The sequence below is a fragment of the Urtica dioica genome, chromosome 5, assembly GCF_054948205.1.
Source record: "Urtica dioica subsp. dioica isolate 48M chromosome 5, U.dioica_male_clone48M_v1_H2, whole genome shotgun sequence".
Taxonomy (NCBI): domain Eukaryota; kingdom Viridiplantae; phylum Streptophyta; class Magnoliopsida; order Rosales; family Urticaceae; genus Urtica; species Urtica dioica.
The window spans coordinates 41,571,531-41,592,713 of record NC_142760.1 but is presented as its reverse complement, the minus strand read 5'-3'; the positions used below and the strand labels follow the sequence as shown (position 1 = coordinate 41,592,713).

Sequence of the window (21,183 nt, the reverse complement as noted above, 5' to 3'; positions counted from 1 at the left end):
AAAAATCTTTTTACACAATGTGTCGTCCTATTTCCAAAAACAAAGGTTGTCTAGTATTTTTTTTGAAATCTTCATGTGTTGGAGCTTCATCGAATGCGATTCAAATGAGCAAAAGGCTCTGGGTTTGCCTTTGGAGCCGGTTTAGCCACTTCTGGGACTCCGAAAACGTTCCAGAACCTCAGCGTGTCATCTCCAGCTGCCGATGCGACTGTGCAACCATCCGGGCTCTGATTTACAAAATCAGCAAAGAGACCATGAAAGAAATTCATATAAACTTATCACTCTAATGATAAGAACAAACCGACTGTACAATATGGTCAAACACAGGTTTGTAAAAGTTTGGCAAGCAAAGACCTCATTTTTTTATGGATTAGAAGTCTTTATCATGTTACGATCGAGTAAGGAGGTAAGTATTTAATATTTATATAATTTTCAAAGACGCTCATCACTGTAAAATTTATTCTTATCATTATTGACTTTTGACCAGCATCAAATAGTTAATGTGTTAGAGACACTTTAATCACTCCATTAATGAAGTCGGATGATGACCTCTCCACAAATATATATTTTGACATGTAATACTAGATATCAAATATCATTATTTTATGTAAATATAAATACTTTTATTTTTGTTAATAGTATTGTTAATTTTTTTTCAGTAACGACCATCGTTCACCCAATATATACAATAACATCAAGGAAACAGTAGATATCATCAGGTAAAAGTACTTTTTAATATTTATTTATAGAAATTGTAAATTATGAATAAATTTATTGTGGATAATTGCAGGGATATTCGATGAAGAAGTCGGCTATTAATCATTAATATTAATATGCATAGCCATTACTCATCATTTGAGAATATTTGTAAAGACATAGAAAAACATGTATTTTTCCCGGGGTCACATGTCTATCGTGACTTCTGGCTTTAGTTTATAATCCAAGTACAGTATTTCGTCTACAATTTTAATGTACGCAAATGATAGATTATATAAAATTGCTGCAATTTTACCATTATTCTCATATTGGGTTACATCTTTTAGGCATCAAATCATGCGCATATCTCTTCAATGTAAAAATCAGATTATTTTGAATTTGACATTCAATGATATCAATTATGTATAGAATGAGATTGTCATAAAAACATGAGGATTTTTTCCCCCGAAATAATTAATAAAATCATGTTTCATATCAAATTAACACCCAGTTTTTCTTCAAAAAATATAGTAACTAAAACAGTCAACCCGCGGCAATGCTCGGGCAACTAACTCGTTATAGCTAAAATATAAGGGGAATGTACATAAATGTCCAATTTTAAAGGGTATAGTGGATTTTTGTGCATCTTTTTTATTTATGTTTTTTCATTAATTACATGGCTCTTTTTGTGATGTATTTACTTATATGTCCTCATACTTCTCTCACTGTACGTTTTTATTCACAAAAAAAAAAAGTAATAACATTTGTAACTAGCATTATCAAAATAATTTTTTTTGATAATTTAGTTATCATATGAAAGCAGAGAGTAACGAAAATTATAACCGCTAGTATTAGATCTTACTACTTCGTAATTTTAAGTGAAAACACAAGAATTTTTTTTAAAATAATTTGAAATCAACCTTTAAAACTGAAAAAGAAGAGTTGAAAATGATAAATTCAAGTAAAAACTAAACAATGAAAATTATCTCTTATCTGTCGATATATCTATTAATAAACGATATCTCTATAACATTAGACTCACGGTATATCCGTCGATATCAATATTTCGACCTTTGATTATTAGACTATTTAAGAAGAGAAGACCCGTCTCACAGTTCATTGACTAATAATGTACATATAAATTAGTATTCCTACGCTACATTATGTTAAAATAAACGACATACATGAGTGATTGTCGTTTTATCTTACAGCCTCCTTGATGATGTGGCAATCCTATCTGCATCAGAATGATACCGTTAGAGTAGAAAAGGAATCCTAGGAAAATAGACAGCTGTAAAATAGAATTACCTTTTACATTATCTTTTCATATATTTTCTTGTAACCCTAGCAGTCCTTATTATTATTGCTTATATAAGGAAAGCATCAATAAAAGAATATCAGAGCTGTTCACCATTCATCTCCATTGATTCTATAATTTCTATATGGTATCAGAGCTGAATACAGCTCAACAGAAATGGCAGAACAGAACCCAGAAATCAACCAAGAAGTCCTGGACCCTATCCCACAAAACAACCCAGAAAACCTACCAGAAATACCTCAACCAGTCATAAACCCTGGCCATCAGGTCCTCACAATCAGACTCTCTGATTCAAATTACCTGTTGTGGCGTCAGCAAGTCTCAGCCGCAGTTAGAGGTCATGGCCTCACTGCCTTCCTCACAGGCTCTGCAAGACGACCACCAGAGACCCTAAATGGGCTCCCAAACCCAGTTTTTGATCATTGGGAAAGACAGGATCAACTCCTAGTCTCTTGGCTTCTTGCCTCCATCAGTGAAGGTGTTCTGGTCACCACTGTTGGTCTGAACACTTCTCACGAAGTATGGTCAGCCCTTGAACAGGCTTTTGCAGGTCAATCGAAGGCAAAAATACTGCAGTACAAACTGCAGGTCCAAACAATGAAAAAAGGAGCCATGACGATGAGAGAATACCTTACCAAGATGAAGACTTGTATGGATTTTCTGGCATCTGCAGGTCACAAGCTCCAAGAAGAAGATCAAGTCCTCCACATCCTTGCCGGCCTTGGGAGTGACTATGACCCGGTTGTAGTCTCCATCACCACCAGATCCGAGGCGTTCACCACCAATGATGTTGGCTCGCTCCTTCTCAGCTTTGAAGCTCGGCTTGATAGGTCCTCTGCAACAACTCAAGATTCATCTCTTCCCAGTGTCCATCTCACAACAAATCAGAGGAAGCCAACCACTGTCAACCAAGGCTCGGGCAACAATTTTACCTCAAGACGTGGCGGACGTGGAACCAGCAGAGGAAGAGGTCGCTTCAATCCAAACAATCGCCTCCAATGTCAGATCTGTGGTAAGCAAGGTCATTCAGCGAACAGATGCTACAATCGCTACAACAGCTCATACATGGGTAACAACGGAGGAGAAAACTACACCAACAGTGGAAATAACAACAACACCAACAATACCTTTTCGGCGCACAACCCATCTGCCATGGCTGCCATGTTCTCCTCAAATGATCAGGCTGCTGATGAAGCTTGGTATCCTGACTCGGGAGCAACGAACCACGTCACAAGCGATCTCAACAACCTGAATATGGGTTCTGAGTACAGAGGAAACAACAAGGTTCAGATCGGGAACGGTAAAGGTCTACTCATTTCTAATATTGGCTGTTCTACTCTTACACAAACAAAAAAAATTTCAAAAACCCCAAAATTCTTTATCCTTCGAAACTTGCTTCATGTCCCTTCCATTACTAAAAATCTTATCAGTGTATCACAGTTTGCTAAAGAAAATAATGTTTTCTTTGAGTTTCATTCAACTTACTGTCTTGTGAAGGATTCAATAACGGGGCAGGTACTTCTTCGAGGGACGGTTAGTCAGGGTTTGTATCAGCTCGACCTTTCACCAGCTCATCATCTCCAACGCTTTCGCAACGCCATCACCAACACCAAGTCTAGTAGTTTGTCTTTAAATTCCCTAAATGTCAATGAACCCACTGTTTACATGGTTCAAAAATCTGAGTCAGTTTCTAGTTACAATAGACATGATGTAATTGAGTGGCATAAACGTCTTGGCCACCCTACAACTCAAATTATCAAAAAAATTGCATCTCTATGTAACTCTTCTATTTCAATGAATCCTTATTTCTGCTCAGCTTGCCAACAGGGAAAATCTCACAAATTACCTTACTCAAAAAGCGAATCCACTGTCTCAAAACCCCTTGAAATAATCCACTCCAACCTGTGGGGACCCTCACCCATCACTTCCAGAAATGGTTATCGCTACTATGTAAGCTTCATTGATGCCTACACTAGGTATACCTGGATCTACTCCCTGAAAACAAAATCAGAGGTCTATGAAGTTTTCTCAAAGTTTAAAACCAAAGTTGAGCTTCAATTAGGTCAAAAAATCAAGAGAGTTCAATCAGATTGGGGGGGAGAATATAGAGCACTTACAAAGTTTTTTGATACCCTAGGAATAGAACACTTTCTTTCCTGTCCACACACACCCGAACAAAATGGCCTTGCCGAGCGAAAACACCGACACATAATAGAAACTGGGCTTACCCTTCTTGCACAAGCTCACATGCCTCAAAAATTCTGGGACGATGCTTTTTTTTCGGGCATTTACCTCATAAACCGATTACCCTCGAGTGTTCTAAAATTCATCAGCCCCTATGAGAAACTCATGGCTAGAAAACCAAACTACAATATGCTTAAGATTTTTGGATGTCAATGCTTTCCTAACCTACGGCCTTATAATAAGCATAAACTGGAATTTAGGTCCCAGCCATGTACTTTCATCGGATACACACCACAACACAAAGGGTATAAGTGCTTGGCCTCGGATGGGAGAATTTACATTTCTAGGGATGTGTCGTTCAATGAGTCAGTTTTTCCCTATGAACTAACTCAAAACAGGTCATCTTCGGTGAATAAAGAAGCGGATACAAACCTGGCTCAGCGACCCTTGATGGAGCTCCAACCCTCGGTGAAGGTAACAAACATTCCTACTCTCCCTATTCATGAACACGCACCAGTCTCCTCTTCATCCTCTCACCCTGCAAACTCTCATACTACACCTGATAACACAGAAAATGCACCACAAACACCTCAGTCAAATACACCTTTTCATGAAATAGAACAGCCAGTAACAGAAATAAGTAGACAAATTAACCAACCTGAATCCCAAAATCAACACCCCATGGTGACAAGAGGGAAAGCAGGAATAAAGAAACCAAAAATCTACAATATTGTTGTGCCTAACCTGTTTGAAACAGAGCCATCTTCGGTAGAAGCTGCCCTATCAGCACCACAGTGGAGGTCAGCCATGCTTGCTGAACTTGAAGCTTTGAAAATCAACAACACCTGGTCTTTGGCAGCGCCACCCGTCAACAGAAAGATTGTGGGCTCAAAATGGGTGTTCAAAGTGAAGAGGCACTCGTGTGGGACAGTGGCTCGGTACAAAGCTAGGCTCGTCGCAAAAGGCTTTGACCAAGTAGCGGGATTTGACTATACCGACACTTTCTCACCGGTCGTCAAGCCTGTCACGATAAGAGTGGTTCTGACAATTGCTCTGGCGAGAGGATGGAAAATAAATCAACTGGATATAAATAACGCATTCTTAAATGGAGAGCTTACCGAAGAAGTGTACATGGCGCAGCCACCAGGCTTTGAGGTCTCCACCAACTCTCACCAAGTTTGTCGGCTCCACAAAGCCATCTATGGGCTTAAGCAAGCACCACGTGCGTGGTTCGATAAGCTCAGCTCAACTCTCATCCAGCTCGGGTTCATTGGCTCAAAAGCAGACACTTCGTTGTTTGTAAAGTTCACGAAGTCCTCGGCAATTTACCTGCTCGTCTACGTCGACGATATTATCATCACAGGAAGTAACACTAAGGAAATTCAATACCTAATCTCGATGTTGAATCGCATATTCTCATTGAAGGATTTAGGACCTTTGAGTTATTTCCTTGGAGTTGAAGTTCGATACTCGGAGAAAGGGATTCACCTGTGCCAACAGAGATACATAACAGAACTTCTTCAACGAACAAAAATGGTAGAGGCAAATCCTCTTCCTACACCAATGCTGAGTGGTCTGCGATTGTCGGCTCACGATGGAGATCCGGTGATTGACGCTACTCTATATCGTAGTGTAGTGGGAGCCTTGCAATACGCTACAATAACGAGACCAGAAATCAGCTTCAGCGTGAACAAAGTAAGTCAGTTTATGCACTTACCTCGTGAGCCACACTGGAAAGCAGTAAAGCGGATTCTTCGGTATCTTCAAGGCACGCAAGAGTTTGGGCTCACCTTACACCACTCCAAGTCCCTCGACATCATTGGATTCTCCGACTCGGATTGGGCAACTGATGTAGACGACCGTCGATCCACAAGTGGTATGTGTGTCTATTTGGGTAAAAATATGGTAACCTGGAGCTCGAAGAAACAACCGACCGTGTCTAGGTCATCGACGGAAGCAGAGTATCGGAGTCTTGCCAGCGCCACCGCCGAAATCTTGTGGCTGAAATCGCTTCTCCGAGAACTACGCGTCAACACTTCCAGAAGCCCCATCATCTGGGTCGATAACCTCAGCGCGGTCCTCCTCTCTGCAAATCCGATTCAAAATTCAAGAACCAAACACATGGACTTGGATCTTTATTTTGTGAGGGAGAAAGTTCTTGATAAGACCCTCCAAGTACGCCATATCCCTGCCACTGATCAAATTGCCGACATCCTAACGAAACCACTGTCTCAGTCCTTCTTCTCCGATCTTAGACGTCGGCTAGGTGTAACATCTCGGGGGAGTTCGAATCAAGGGGGAATGTTAAAATAAACGACATACATGAGTGATTGTCGTTTTATCTTACAGCCTCCTTGATGATGTGGCAATCCTATCTGCATCAGAATGATACCGTTAGAGTAGAAAAGGAATCCTAGGAAAATAGACAGCTGTAAAATAGAATTACCTTTTACATTATCTTTTCATATATTTTCTTGTAACCCTAGCAGTCCTTATTATTATTGCTTATATAAGGAAAGCATCAATAAAAGAATATCAGAGCTGTTCACCATTCATCTCCATTGATTCTATAATTTCTATACATTCTTATTCAATCTAATTTGCTTTCTGCTCTTTTATTACTATACTGATCTTTTCTTGGTGATTTGGAAAAGAAATTAAACGCACTCCGAGTATATAAATTATAATATAATATCCTTAATGGTCAGAAAAAAAAAAGCGCATTCTAAGACACTTCGTTAAGTAAAACTAAAGTTTAAAAGTTGGCCTTTCTAGTCAGTCACTAAGAATTTTCTCACGCCACTGTAGAGCTATATATATATATATATATATATATATATATATAATAATAATAATAAGGCTGCCACATATAATAAGGTTAAAGCTCTTTTTTTTTTCTTTTTTTTTTCATAGGAAGCTCATTTTATTATTTGAATGGTATATACATGTTGAATCTTCTGTCTCATGTCTCTTTCGAGGTTGCTGCAAAAAAAAGAACTAGTCAATTCTGTTATATATATATATATATATATATATATATATAATAATAATAAGGCTGACACATATAATAAGGTTAAAGCTCTTTTTCTTTTCTTTTTTTTTTCATAGGAAGCTCATTTTATTATTTGAATGGTATATACATGTTGAATCTTCTGTCTCATGTCTCTTTCGAGGTTGCTGCAAAAAAAAGAACTAGTCAATTCTGTTGTGTGTCTTCAATCATTATCCTCTTTTTTTTTTTATACGTGTAGACACTCTATGTTAGTCTACTCTAGATAGACTTGCTTGTGTTGAATTTTCAAACCCAGAAAAAGACTAAAAGACTTGAAAAATTGTACTGGCTAGTGGCTAGTGAATGTACGATCATCAATAATGTAGATATTGCTTTAATTTACAGCACAGAAATATTTATGTATGATATTATATTGATATGTTTAATAGCACATCATGAAAAGTTGCACATATCATATGTAATTTACCGAATTGATCGACTTCAGTTGTGTTGACTTCAAAACTCCAAAGTCTCTTATCATGATCACTTGAACATAAATTTGATCTTCTTGTCCTTTGAAGCAGACGAAATTCTGAAGCTACCTATACAACCCAAGGAATCAAATGTCGTTTACCGTTACCTTGTCGGTGTTTCGATTTTACGGGCAAGCCGACAGACAAGCTGACGGGTAAGAGGCAAACTGCTGTCAATGGACAAACTGTAATTTGAGGGGTTTACCGCTTGCCGAGAGGCAAACCGAAAAAAAACCGACATAATTTATATATATAATTTATTCATAAAAAAACATAGATTTTATATATAATTCTCAAGTCTCAGCAACATATTTAAATATAATTTTTATTTTATTTATACTATCATTGTAATTATATTTTATTTTTAGTTTTAAATAAATGTAATTTTATAGTTTTTTTAAATGTCTTTTAAGGTATTAATTAAATGTCTTTAAGGTATTAATTAAGTAGATTCTATAACTATTCTAGACGACTTTAATGGATCGATGGATCAACAAAGTTGTGTGTAAGAAGTTACCTTATACATATGAGTCTTGAATTAAAGACCAACTAAGATAAGGAACTATCTTTGCTAGGAGATGTTCGGAATTGACTCGTAAGCACATAGTTATATAAATCAAGGATCGAAATACCGTTACCGTTACCGTTCCGAGCCTTCGAATTTACTGGTAACCGCCCGTACCGTAAAGGAATACCGGGGGAAGCGAGAAAAAAAAAAGGAAACCGGTACCGTTGAACTTACCGTTACCGTAGAGGAATACCGTCAAATACCGGTATTTACCGAGGGGAATTCAGAAAAGAAATATACAAAAAAAACATACAAAGTACGTAGGATAAAACAAGTCACAAAATTTCTTCATAAATCAATAAACAAGTTCATCATAACCTTAATCATCACTAACTAATCACAAAATTATCAAATAATTTGGATTAAATCCAAAAAAATTACAAACATCAACACAAAATTTCTAAAATTAAAAACAAGTCACAAATTTATTCATAAATCAATAAACAAGTTCATCATAACCTTAATCATCACTAACTAATCACAAAATTATCAAATAATTCGGATTAAATCCAAAAAAATTACAAACATCAACACAAAATTTCTAAAATTAAAAACAAGTCACAAAATATCTTCATAAATCAATAAACCACTTCATCAAAACCTTAATCATCACTAAATAATCAAAAAATTACCAAATAATTCGGATTAATTACAAAAAATTAGAATCATGAACACAAACCTTAAATCAACACTACATTTAAGTTCACAACTATCAATTTATACTTAATCTTCAAAAATTATCAAGAAATTTCAAGTTTTAAACTCAAAATCATCAAAAAATAAAATTTGGCCGGGAAGTGGACCGGGAAACGGGTTACCGGCGGGATCTGGGAAGATTTGGCCTTCGTCGCGTCGGGAAATGGCGGGACGGCGGGATCCGGTCAGAAAGCTGACAAAAATGGTCTGGGTCGCGACGGTTTTCCCGGAACCACCGGAAAGTTCCGGTTTTGGTGGTTCCGGTGCCGGGGAGCTCCAAAAAGGGGGAACCGGACCGGTTCCCGTCCGGTTCCCCCGGTTTTTAAATCCTTGATATAAATCATAACCCTTTTCTTTATTAATGACGTGCTTCATATTACATCACCTAAAATGATGAGGTTTAAATCACATGTTCTTAAAATAAAAAAAAGTAAACAAATATATATAAACAGAAGCCGCCAAAGAATCAAACGCATGTTTAATAAAAAGTTAGGCGTTTCTCACGTATTCAAAACAAGCCAATGACTACCCATTTATCACTCTTAAGCTTAAACATATAAAAATAGATGTTGCGAAAATTCACTGTACAACATGTCAGCAGAAGTAATATAAAGTTATAAGAATGAGTGTCGAACCATGATAACTAATATCAAAATTAATGAACTATTATAATTATCTTTTCTAATTAAATAATAAATATTAAATATAAATTAAATTTGATGAAAGATTAAAATAAAATAAGCAAGAATAAAATAAATAATGTGATTCAAATTAATAAAAAAAACGACTAGATTTCGATTTCACTAATCTTGATCTTGTTGGAAATTTCTAACACAATTTATCCCAATTTATTCTCTATGTTGCTAGTCAAACTCACTTAATTGTAATTATTGATCTCTCCTGAGTCGCCGATAAATCTATCAAATTGTCGGATTATCACCTCCCGGTCTGTCGGATTATCACCTCCCGGTCTCTAACCCTATTAGAACAATTACAAACATTATTGGAATAAGAGAGTTTTGGTTTAGGTCGTTTTAGTTAGTTAGTGGTCGTTTATTTCCTTTATTATTTTCTTTGTCGTTTGTTTTGGTTATCAATAACTATAAATACCCATGTTATAATTGTTTTTTTTAATGAGATATATTCCTTTTTTTCAAATTTCTTCTCCGAATATCTCTCTGCAAATGTCCGACGAAGCTCAGTTGTGAAATGGTATCAGAGCAATTCGCTCCGCTCATCTCCACCTTCGTCTAAGGTAGACTTTCGGTTTTTCTTTTCTTCCTCTCATTCGTCTTCTTTTCCTCCATGGCGACTCAAGAATCTGAGAATGAATCTCCGGCGATGGGAATCACATCGCGGCGATTTCCAAATGAAGAAACCCTAGATCCTTTCTTTCTGCATCACACCGATACAACTGGTCAAATTCTTGTTACGAATGCGCTCACAGGAGACAATTATCCGACATGGAAGAGATCAGTGAAGATCGCGCTCTCCGTGAAGAATAAATTCGGCTTTGTTGATGGATCTATTCCCAAACCAAGTGGCTCCGATCCAAATTGCCTCAACTCTTGGAAGAGAAACAATGACATCATCATTGCGTGGATGCTCAATTCAGTATCCAAGGAAATCTCATCAAGTGTGATTTACAACGACTCAGCCGCATATATTTGGAAAGATCTTGAAGAACGATTCCAACAGAGTAACGCGCCGAGGATTTTCGAGTTGGAAATAAAATAGCATTAACAAACCATAATCCAACAAGAATCAATCATGACTACATCATAGCCCTAGCTAACATATTTACATTCTAAAATAAAAGTAAAACAAATAAACTTGAGCATTCATAATCACAAATAATAGAGAAGATAAAATAAAACTAGCGTAGATCTAGCGAGAATCAGAATGAAACTTGAACGTCAATGGTGACACTCCTCCTCTTCTAAGCTTTTTTGGTGTGAAAACCGAAGTTCTTTTGATCAACGGTCGAGATTACATCAACAAACTCAATTTTTGGATTTTTGCACGTAACTGGCGATCAATCGCCAACTTCAATCCTGGTCTGGCAAGGGTTGCCGATCGTTTGGCAACTTCTGATTCAAAATTTTGAAAATTTTCAAATCAATACGTTTGGCTCCCGAAATCATTTGTTTTGTTCCCAATTGATCATTTAAGCTTCAAAACTTGTTTACAATATTTTTTATGCACATTAAACACAAAAACACATTAAAAGCACAACAAAATTTGATTAAAACTTATCAAAACAAGCCTTAAGAATGTAAATAAGTGTGTAAAATACACACTTACCAATAGGTTTAAGAAAAAAAAAAACTAAAGGATAATAAAAAAGAACTAAAATAGCATTATTTGAGAAGTGATGGTGGCGGTTTTGTTGTGGAGTGGTGGTAGGCTTGCTAGGAAGTTTGTGACTTCCATTTGTTTTTTGGTTTGTTTAGCTAGGTGAAGAGAAACGGAAGAAGTTGGAGAAATATTAGAAGAGTCAATACAAAGATAGCGAATTGGGGGAAACACTTCCTGAGGTTTGTATATTAAATTCAAGGGAATTATAAACACGTTTCTTAGCGAATTCAAGATTGATAGTTTAAAGTCGGCATGTATTTATTAACATTATTTATCGAAATAATAAGAAATGAAGGAACTGATAAAGTTAGTCTTTTGTTTTGCTAGGAATCTAAACTTCGTCTTTGCTCTACTTATTTATAGGGAAAATTTCATTGATATTGTGTTGAATCGAAGTGCGCAATTTATACTCTCAATTTTTCAAATATATTCTTTCAGCTTAATATAAATGACATATATCTCCCTCATAAATATGTTATATTGCAAATATACCACTTTTTCGTTTATTTTTTACAAAAAAAAAAAAAAATTGAACTCTCTAAAATACCCTTAATGAAAGAACTCTTTAATTTCTATTCATATATAAAAAAAAATTAAATAAAAAACTTTCTTTACAAAAAGTTAAGGATTTTTTTAAAGAGAAGTTTTGATTTTTTTTTTAATATAATAGTAAATAAATATATATTCTATTAATGGTATTTTGGGGAGTTAAAATAATTTTTTTTTGTAAAAAATAAACGAAAACGGTAGTATTTACAATATAACAATAATAAGAAATGAAAGAACTAATAAAGTTAGTCTTTTGTTTTTACTCAGAATCTAAAGTTGGTCTTTGCTCTACTTAAGTCCAACTTGATCTCTAGGGAAGTCAAGCAATTGCTTTAGGTCTCCTCTAAATAAACGTTTTTATCGAAATTTAATATATTTTAGGTTTAAATTATATAGAAAAATATCTAAATTTAATATATTTTAAGTTTAAAATATATATTATTTAGGCCCGAATATATTAAATAGTGTAAATAAAAATTTAAAAACTTATAAAAATAAATTTTCTTTAGCCTCAAAATTTTTAGAGCTGGGCTCAGTTCTAAATTATATTTGACGCGTGCAACCTTTTGTGTTGTGGTATTAATGATAATATTAAAGTTTAAAACACATATAATATCTTTATTTTGTAAATAAAAATAAAAACAATATGAAATACTTCCTTATTAATTGTGGTTATAGTCTTATAGACCCAGTCATGTTTACACAATAACGATGTTTTTTTTTCATCTTTCTTCTATCAACTTGTGAAACTGACATGACAATACAATTTTCCATGAAGTTGTTGGTCTTAGCTGAGCTGGCCAAAAAATCAACACAAGCAAGTATTGGAACGTCTAGTTCTGAATGAAGGTTTTAATCACCATGTATTCAACACGTTAAAGATGTGGTCCAAGTGATATTAATCCTAATTGAATGGTTAGTAACCAACAAAAACAATTTTCCATGAAGTTTTCGGATTTGAAAAGTAAACACAAGCAAGTCTGTGACCAACATAAATTTAGCAAGTTGTTAAACTGATATGACACCCAATATCAAGTAACGACATTTTTACATAATTGCTGATATAGTACATTCACTAGCCAGCCAATACATTTTTTCATCAAGTCTTGAGTCTTTTCTGGGTTTGAAAAGTAAACACAAACAAGCCTATCTTGACTAACAAAGAAATAATTAAATTAGAGATGTCACTCTGTTTATTATCGACAAATGCATCGTTGCATAGAAGTCTTTGGGGATACTTAGCGATGTGGTCCAACATATTTATTCAATGCTGATAGAACATTCACTAGCCAGTCTAATCTTTTTTTTTTCTTCTAGATTTGAAAAGTAAACACAAGCAAGAAGGGGGGACGAAGTGAAATGCACAAAACTTGTAATTAAGTCCACTTTTGTAAAACTCCGGATTAATTGCAATTATAAATTTATTTCTATAGTCCAGACCAAAGTTATTTTGTCCCTGGTCCCAGTTTATTTAATTTATTGTGGATGTAATCCGTTAGAACAAAGTTATTTTGTCGCTGGTCCCAGTTCATTTAATTTATTGTGGATGTAATTTGGTACGAGTGTATCTGAGAATTACGAATATGCCCCCAAATAATCGATATTTATTGGGCGAACTTATATATAAGCTGTATCTTCGAATGTGATAAAATAAAACCTCGTACAATAATAACTCATCACTACTCAGATCAGATAATGGGTTGGGTTTTGTGTGTGATTCCTCTGTTTCTCTTCTTCCTCAATCCTTTTTCAACAAATTCTTCGCCAATACTCTGTCATCCTCATGATAACACTTCTTTGCTCACTTTCAAAAACTCTTTTCATGTTATCACAAATGATTATATCAGTTGGAACATTTACAAGGATTGTTGCAATTGGAGTGGAGTCACGTGCGACGATGTGACCGGTCACGTCGTTGGTCTCGACCTCTACTTCGGTGGGCTACAAGGTGTCATCGACTCCAACAGCAGCCTCTTCTCTCTCACTCATCTCCAATCTCTCGATCTCTCATTTAATGATTTCAAAGGATCTTCAATCTCTCCCAACTTTGGTAGGTTTCCCAGCTTGCTTTCTCTTTCCCTTTTAGAATCCAATTTCAGTGGCCATATTCCTCCAGAACTTGCTTACTTGTCTAACTTGCTCTCACTTGAGATTGATTCTGGTTTCAGTCAATATTATGAGTTAAGAGCCGAGACAAGTAGCTTGAATCGAATCCTGACGAACCTAACTTCTCTCACACACTTGAGATTAGAGTATGTCAACATGTTTGACGTCTTACCCAATTCTTTCATGAACCTCTCAACTTCTCTTACATCTCTGGTTCTTTATTCCAACAAACTCAAAGGGGAATTTCCAGAACATATTTTTCGGCGGCCAAACCTTACAGATCTCTATTTAGTAGATAGCCCAAGTCTCAATGTTTCATTCCCTAAACAAAATTGGACCAGTCAACTCACTGATTTGAAGCTTTCCAACATAAGATTATTAGAGATAGATACCACCTATTTATCTCAAGCTTTAAAAAAAATAGTATATCTTTCTGTAGTAAATTGTAGTTATGTCACACTACCACCTCCTCCTCCTTTTCCATTTTTCAGCAGTGAAATCACTGATTTAGATCTTTCATACAACAAATTTGAAGGCCAGCTACCCTATCTTTGTAGCAACTCATCAACTAAAAAAGCTTTTCTATGTGACTCTTCAAATCATCAAATCTTGGGACCTCTTCCATTGAATTTACGATCCTTAAGTTTAAACAACAACCTTCTTTATGGGACAATACCCACTTGGTTATATTCCCTTCCAAATCTAACGGTCTTGGATCTAGGGAACAATAAATTGAGTGGTGTCGTCATATTGGAACATTTTTTAGAGCTTAGAACACTTGATTATCTAGACCTTTCTTTTAATAGCTTATTATCTGTTATTTCCATCCCCCATTCCAACTACACTGTCTTGAAATCAAACACTTTTTGGGCTTTGTTTTTGTCTTCTTGCAATATTTCTCAGTTCCCAAACGGTCTGAAAAGCTTAGAACGATTACGAAATTTAGACCTTTCCCAAAACAAAATTGAAGGTAGTATTCCCTCATGGTTGTGGAATCTCACCAATGATTCATATAGTGGTCTGAATCTTTCTTACAACTCATTGACACACATAAGCCCAGTTCCTCCACTGAATCATAGCTTCGCATACATTGACCTCCGATCTAATCGGCTTCAAGGCCATCTTCCGATTCTGCCTCAGTCTACAGTTGCATTTTTTGCATCCAACAATCAATTGAGTGGAGGAATATCATCTCTGATTTGCAACCAAAATTTTCTCGAAGTTCTCGACCTGTCAAACAACAGCTTCAACGGCAATATCCTTCCGTGCCTTGGAAATTTCAGTAACTCTTTGTCAGTTTTGGATTTGAGAATGAACAAGTTTGATGGCATTATTCCTTCAGCGTTTTCAAATGGAAGCTCTTTGAGAACGCTAAACCTCAACGGAAACAAATTGGAAGGCCCGCTGCCGCGATCCTTGCTTAACTCCAAGCGTTTGGAAGTTCTAGATGTCGGAAACAACGAACTCAATGGCGTTTTTCCTCAGTTCTTGGAGTCTCTTCCAGAGCTACAAGTTCTTGTATTGAGGTCTAACAGATTTCACGGTGCAATAAAGAATCCCAAGAGTAGCTTTCCTTTTCAGACTTTGAGAATCATGGATCTCTCCGACAACATGTTTGTGGGTGTCTTGCCAGCAAAATATTTTGAGAATTTCAAGGCAATGATCGGTGCGCATGCAAATAAGTTGGAGTACTTGCATAATAGGCAAAGCCGGTCTGCCTATTATGAAGACTCTGTGGCGGTGTCAATGAAAGGAAACTACATGGAGCTGGAGAAAATCCAAACCTTGTTCACAACGATTGATTTTTCAAGAAATGGATTCACGGGTGCGATTCCGAAAGCGATCGGGAAGCTGGATTCGCTCAAAGGCCTCAATTTCGCTCGCAACAATCTCGTCGGTCCGATCCCACCCTCGTTGGGAGATTTGAGTAATCTCGAATGGTTAGACCTCTCATTCAACGAGCTCGCCGGAGAGATCCCGCAACAACTGGCCTCAAATCTACATCAACTCAATTTTCTAAATCTCACCCACAACAACTTGGATGGTGAAATACCTCGAGGAACACAATTTAATACGTTCAACAACAATTCATATGGTGGAAATTCGGGGTTGTGTGGATTTCCATTGACGAAGCCGTGTAGCGACGAAGAGGATGACAATGAAGAGGATGACAATGAAGAGGTTGACGATGAAACACTGACGTGGAAGCTCTTTGCAATTATCGGATACGGTGCAGGTCTCGGAATCGGAGTATCCATTGGGTACGCTCTGTTGTTCACCAGAAGATTCGATTTTTGGCTTCAAAAAAGGATTGCTAGACAACCATACTGCAAATGTCTAGCGGACATAATAAAGCAAAGGAAATAAGGTGCGATTTTCGGTAATTTCCTCTTTGATATTTATATATATATATATGTATGGTTGTTCAAATTTTTAACTCTTTTCTTTCCTACCCAGGAATGAGCACGAGAAGTGGTGTTTTCAGTTCTACGTTTGTTTGAAGATCAATATGTAACTTTTTTTTTTTCATTTTGCTTAAGTGTATTCAAGTTGAAAGTAATTATCTAGATGAGTATAACCACTTTATGTGCTCGCATTTTTCAGTGTCAAAAATATAATTAACCATCGACTCTGAGTGATTCATATCTATCCCATGAACCATGCAATTTTTTCATTTTATTTTACCTCGCAAAAAGCATAAATTACGACTAAACTACAATTTTTTGTGAATGAAAAAGAAAATCCTTAACTTGATGATATTTCACAAAACTTCATGGTTAAGTTACGAATTTCTAAGTATTTAATATATTTTTACTAATGAACTTTGACCAAAATCAGAGAAGATTCGGGCAATGAAAAGATTTGTCTATTTCTAATTTTATTTGACTTGTTTCAAGAACTGAATCGAGAACGAAGAAAATTGGGAAAAGTTTTTTGAGAAAATTTTGAATGGCTGAAAAAATGAATTGATTGAATTGATCTGAAATACATAAGCGTACAAACATATATAGGAACAAAACAACGTTCCACGAGAAAAGACTAAAGTGCCCCTCACTTACAACAAATAAGAAAGGGAAAATAGTAAACTGATAAAACCAAAAAGAAACTTATAAAACGCTATTGAGCGAACTGAGGAGTTGAGCGAGATGCCGAGCTGATGAGTTGAGCGAGCTGCGAACTGATGAGTTGAGCGAGCTGCGAACTGATGAGTTGAGCGAGCTGAATTCTAATACTCCCCCTCAAGCTGGACGAAAAATGTCTTTGAGGCCAAGCTTGGACAAAATAGAACGCAGTGCTGGGGCAGATAAAGGCTTCGTGAACGCATCTGTAAGCTGATGCTGAGAACGAATCGGCAACAACTTCACATCTCCACGTTGCACATGATCACACACAAAGTAGAGATCGATCTCTATATGTTTTGTGCGTTCATGGAACACTGGATTAGTGGCAATGTAAACCGCTGCTTGGTTATCACAATACAGTACTGTGGGACTTCCTTGCGTTACTTGGAAATCACGCAACAACTGCTGTAACCAGAGTATTTCACTGGTAGCAAAGGCCAATGCCCTGTATTCAGCTTCTGCAGATGACCTGGCCACGGTGCTCTGCTTCTTCGACTTTCATGCCACTAAACCGTCTCCAATGAACTCGCAAATTCCGGTAATGGACCTCCGTGTGTCTGTGCAGGTTCCCCAGTCTGCATCAGTGAAACCCTTCAGCTGTGTTGATGAGGAAGAAGAGAAGAACAACCCTTGTCCAGGTGAGCCTTTGATATATCTCATGAGCCTATGTGCAGCCTGCAAGTGAATGTCACGTGGGGCCTGTAAAAACTGACTTAATGAATTCACAGCATATGATGTATCTGGACGAGTTATAGTTAGATATAATAAACGACCAATTAAACTCCTAAAGTGAGTAACATCATTTAATAGAACACCATCTTTGGAGTTTAAACCCGCATGTGGACTCATAGGCGAAGCGACAGGTTTAGAATCTAGGAACCCATAGTCTTCAAGGATTTGTAAGGCATATTGCATTTGATTCACCACAATCCCAGCAGATGATCTGGCTATCTCCAGCCCAAGGAAAAACTTTAAGGGCCCTAAGTCCTTAAGCTTGAATTTGGACTGTAGATAGGTCTTTACTGAGTCTATCACCTTCTGGTTAGGTTTAAATTATATAGAAAAATATCTAAATTTAATATATTTTAAGTTTAAAATATATATTATTTAGGCCCGAATATATTAAATAGTGTAAATAAAAATTTAAAAACTTATAAAAATAAATTTTCTTTAGCCTCAAAATTTTTAGAGCTGGGCTCAGTTCTAAATTATATTTGACGCGTGCAACCTTTTGTGTTGTGGTATTAATGATAATATTAAAGTTTAAAACACACATAATATCTTTATTTTGTAAATAAAAATAAAAACAATATGAAATACTTCCTTATTAATTGTGGTTATAGTCTTATAGATCCTGTCATGTTTACACAATAACGATGTTTTTTTTTCATCTTTATATCAACTTGTGAAACTGACATGACAATATAATTTTCCATGAAGTTGTTGGTCTTAGCTGAGCTGGCCAAAAAATCAACACAAGCAAGTATTGGAACGTCTAGTTCTGAATGAAGGTTTTAATCACCATGTATTCAACACGTTAAAGATGTGGTCCAAGTGATATTAATCCTAATTGAATGGTCCGTAACCAGCCAAAACAATTTTCCATGAAGTTTTCGGATTTGAAAAGTAAACACAAGCAAGTCTGTGACCAACATAAATTTATCAAGTTGTTAAATTGATATGACACCCAATATCAAGTAACGACATTTTTACATAATTGCTGATATAGTACATTCACTAGCCAGCCAATACATTTTTTCATCAAGTCTTGAGTCTTTTCTGGGTTTGAAAAGTAAACACAAGCAAGCCTATCTTGACTAACAAAGATAGAAAGCTACGGCTGTTTTTGAGATAGCTATTCTTGTCGTATGTATGCTTGTAATATCTCGTTAGAAAGCTACATGAGTCTACTTTCATTTTCCTCTAGAATCAATCAATTTCAAGTTTTGTAGCTCGAGTTATGATGGCTTAAGCGCTAGTGGGTCAGGCTGTCGGGAAATTCAAGATAACATATTACTCAAAAATTCGTCCAAAACCATAACAATTCAAAACGAGGCTTGTCAATCAAAACTCAAACACTAAAGAGTCATAACACGTTTCAGAATCACTAATCATTCCTCAGAAAATCCAAAAGCCCCAAAAATTCGGGTTCCCAAACCCTAGATATCCAAATTCGGCCAAAATTCAAACCGTAACAAGAAATCCATGCTCAAACTTCAAAATCAAGCTATAATCATCAATAACCGAGCTCAATAAACATATAAAACCAACCAATTCTGCTGATTTCAACCCGGATCAAAAACCCACAAATCCTATCTCATGAACCCCTAGCTTCGAATTTCAATCCAAGGAGAGGAATTCTTACCTCAATCAACGAATTCAAGCTTCTTTGGAGGGTTCTCACTTCTTTCCCAGTGGTTTCTCTTGCTCCGGCGTCACGGCGGCTCTCGGCGAGTCTCGTTCTCCTCAGCTCGGAGCGCGCGGTGATGGAGGCTCACAGCGGAGATGGCGCGCGACAAGAAGAAAGGAAGAAGAAGAGAGGCGGGGTCGGGTGGTGATGATGAGGCTCACGGCGGAGCTTCGAATTTTCTTGTTGCAGGTGTTTCTCGCGCGGGACAAGAAGAAGAAGAGAAGAAGAATAGTTTTTGTTTTTAAAAATTTTGAAAACTAGTTTTTTTTATTCTCCAGTTTTTGTTTTATTCTCTTCCCTATTTTTAAAAACAAAAAACAAAAACGACTTTATCAAACACGTTTTTTTTTACTTAAAGTCACTTTTTTATTTTTAAAAACAAAAAACAAAAATGTTACCAAACAGCCCCTAAGGTGTTTAAGATCCAAGGTTGAAGAGTTACATCTGTTTCAGAGCACAATATCTTGCCTTCCAAGATAAAATCTTGTATCCCAAAAATGCATGATAAAATCTTTATATTATGATGGAATTCTACAGACTGCGGAGACTTGTTGGAAGCACAACAAACCGTTGTTTTAATACGGATTAAGTATACAATCACTGATATATGTTGAAGAAGATAGATATACCAAAAAAAAAAAAAAAAATCTTTTTACACAATGTGTCGTCCTATTTCCAAAAACAAAGGTTGTCTAGTATTTTTTTTGAAATCTTCATGTGTTGGAGCTTCATCGAATGCGATTCAAATGAGCAAAAGGCTCTGGGTTTGCCTTTGGAGCCGGTTTAGCCACCTTTGGGACTCCGAAAACGTTCCAGAACCTCAGCGTTTCATCTCCAGCTGCCGATGCGACTGTGCAACCATCCGGGCTCTGATTTACAAAATCAGCAAAGAGACCATGAAAGAAATTCATATAAACTTATCACTCTAATGATAAGACCAAACCGACTGTACAATATGGTCAAACACAGGTTTGTAAAAGTTTGGTAAGCAAAGACCTCATTTTTTTATGGATTAGAAGTCTTGATCATGTTACGATCGAGTAAGGGGGTAAGTATTTAATATTTATATAATTTTCAAAGACGCTCATCACTGTAAAATTTATTCTTATCATTATTGACTTTTGACCAGCATCAAATAGTTAATGTGTTAGAGACACTTTAATCACTCCATTAATGAAGTCGGATGATGACCTCTCCACAAATATTTTGACATGTAATACTAGATATCAAATATCATTATTTTATGTAAATATAAATACTTTTATTTTTGTTAATAGTATTGTTAATTTTTTTTCAGTAACGACCATCGTTCACCCAATATATACAATAACATCAAGGAAACAGTAGATATCATCAGGTAAAAGTACTTTTTAATATTTATTTATAGAAATTGTAAATTATGAATAAATTTATTGTGGATAATTGCAGGGATATTCGATGAAGAAGTCGGCTATTAATCATTAATATTAATATGCATAGCCATTACTCATCAATTGAGAATATTTGTAAAGACATAGAAAAACATGTATTTTTCCCGGGGTCACATGTCTATCGTGACTTCTGGCTTTAGTTTATAATCCAAGTACAGTATTTCGTCTACAATTTTAATGTACGCAAATGATAGATTATATAAAATTGCTGCAATTTTACC

General features: G+C 36.0%; 1 protein-coding gene across 1 annotated transcript; it reads left to right on the top strand.

Moving 5' to 3' along the window:
• Nucleotides 1–13,541: 13,541 nt before the first annotated feature.
• Nucleotides 13,542–16,526, top strand: LOC149398610 (receptor-like protein 50). The gene is made up of 2 exons (XM_089615426.1): nt 13,542–16,368; nt 16,458–16,526. Exon 1 carries the CDS (start codon nt 13,590–13,592, stop codon nt 16,365–16,367), a length of 2,778 nt encoding a protein of 925 aa, XP_089471552.1. The 5' UTR covers nt 13,542–13,589; the 3' UTR covers nt 16,368; nt 16,458–16,526.
• The last annotated feature ends 4,657 nt before the right edge of the window (nt 16,527–21,183 follow it).

Bases quoted from the DNA above. Each gene is read 5' to 3' on its own strand.
- LOC149398610 (XM_089615426.1), top strand. From the start codon at position 13,590: ATGGGTTGGGTTTTGTGTGTGATTCCTCTGTTTCTCTTCTTCCTCAAT.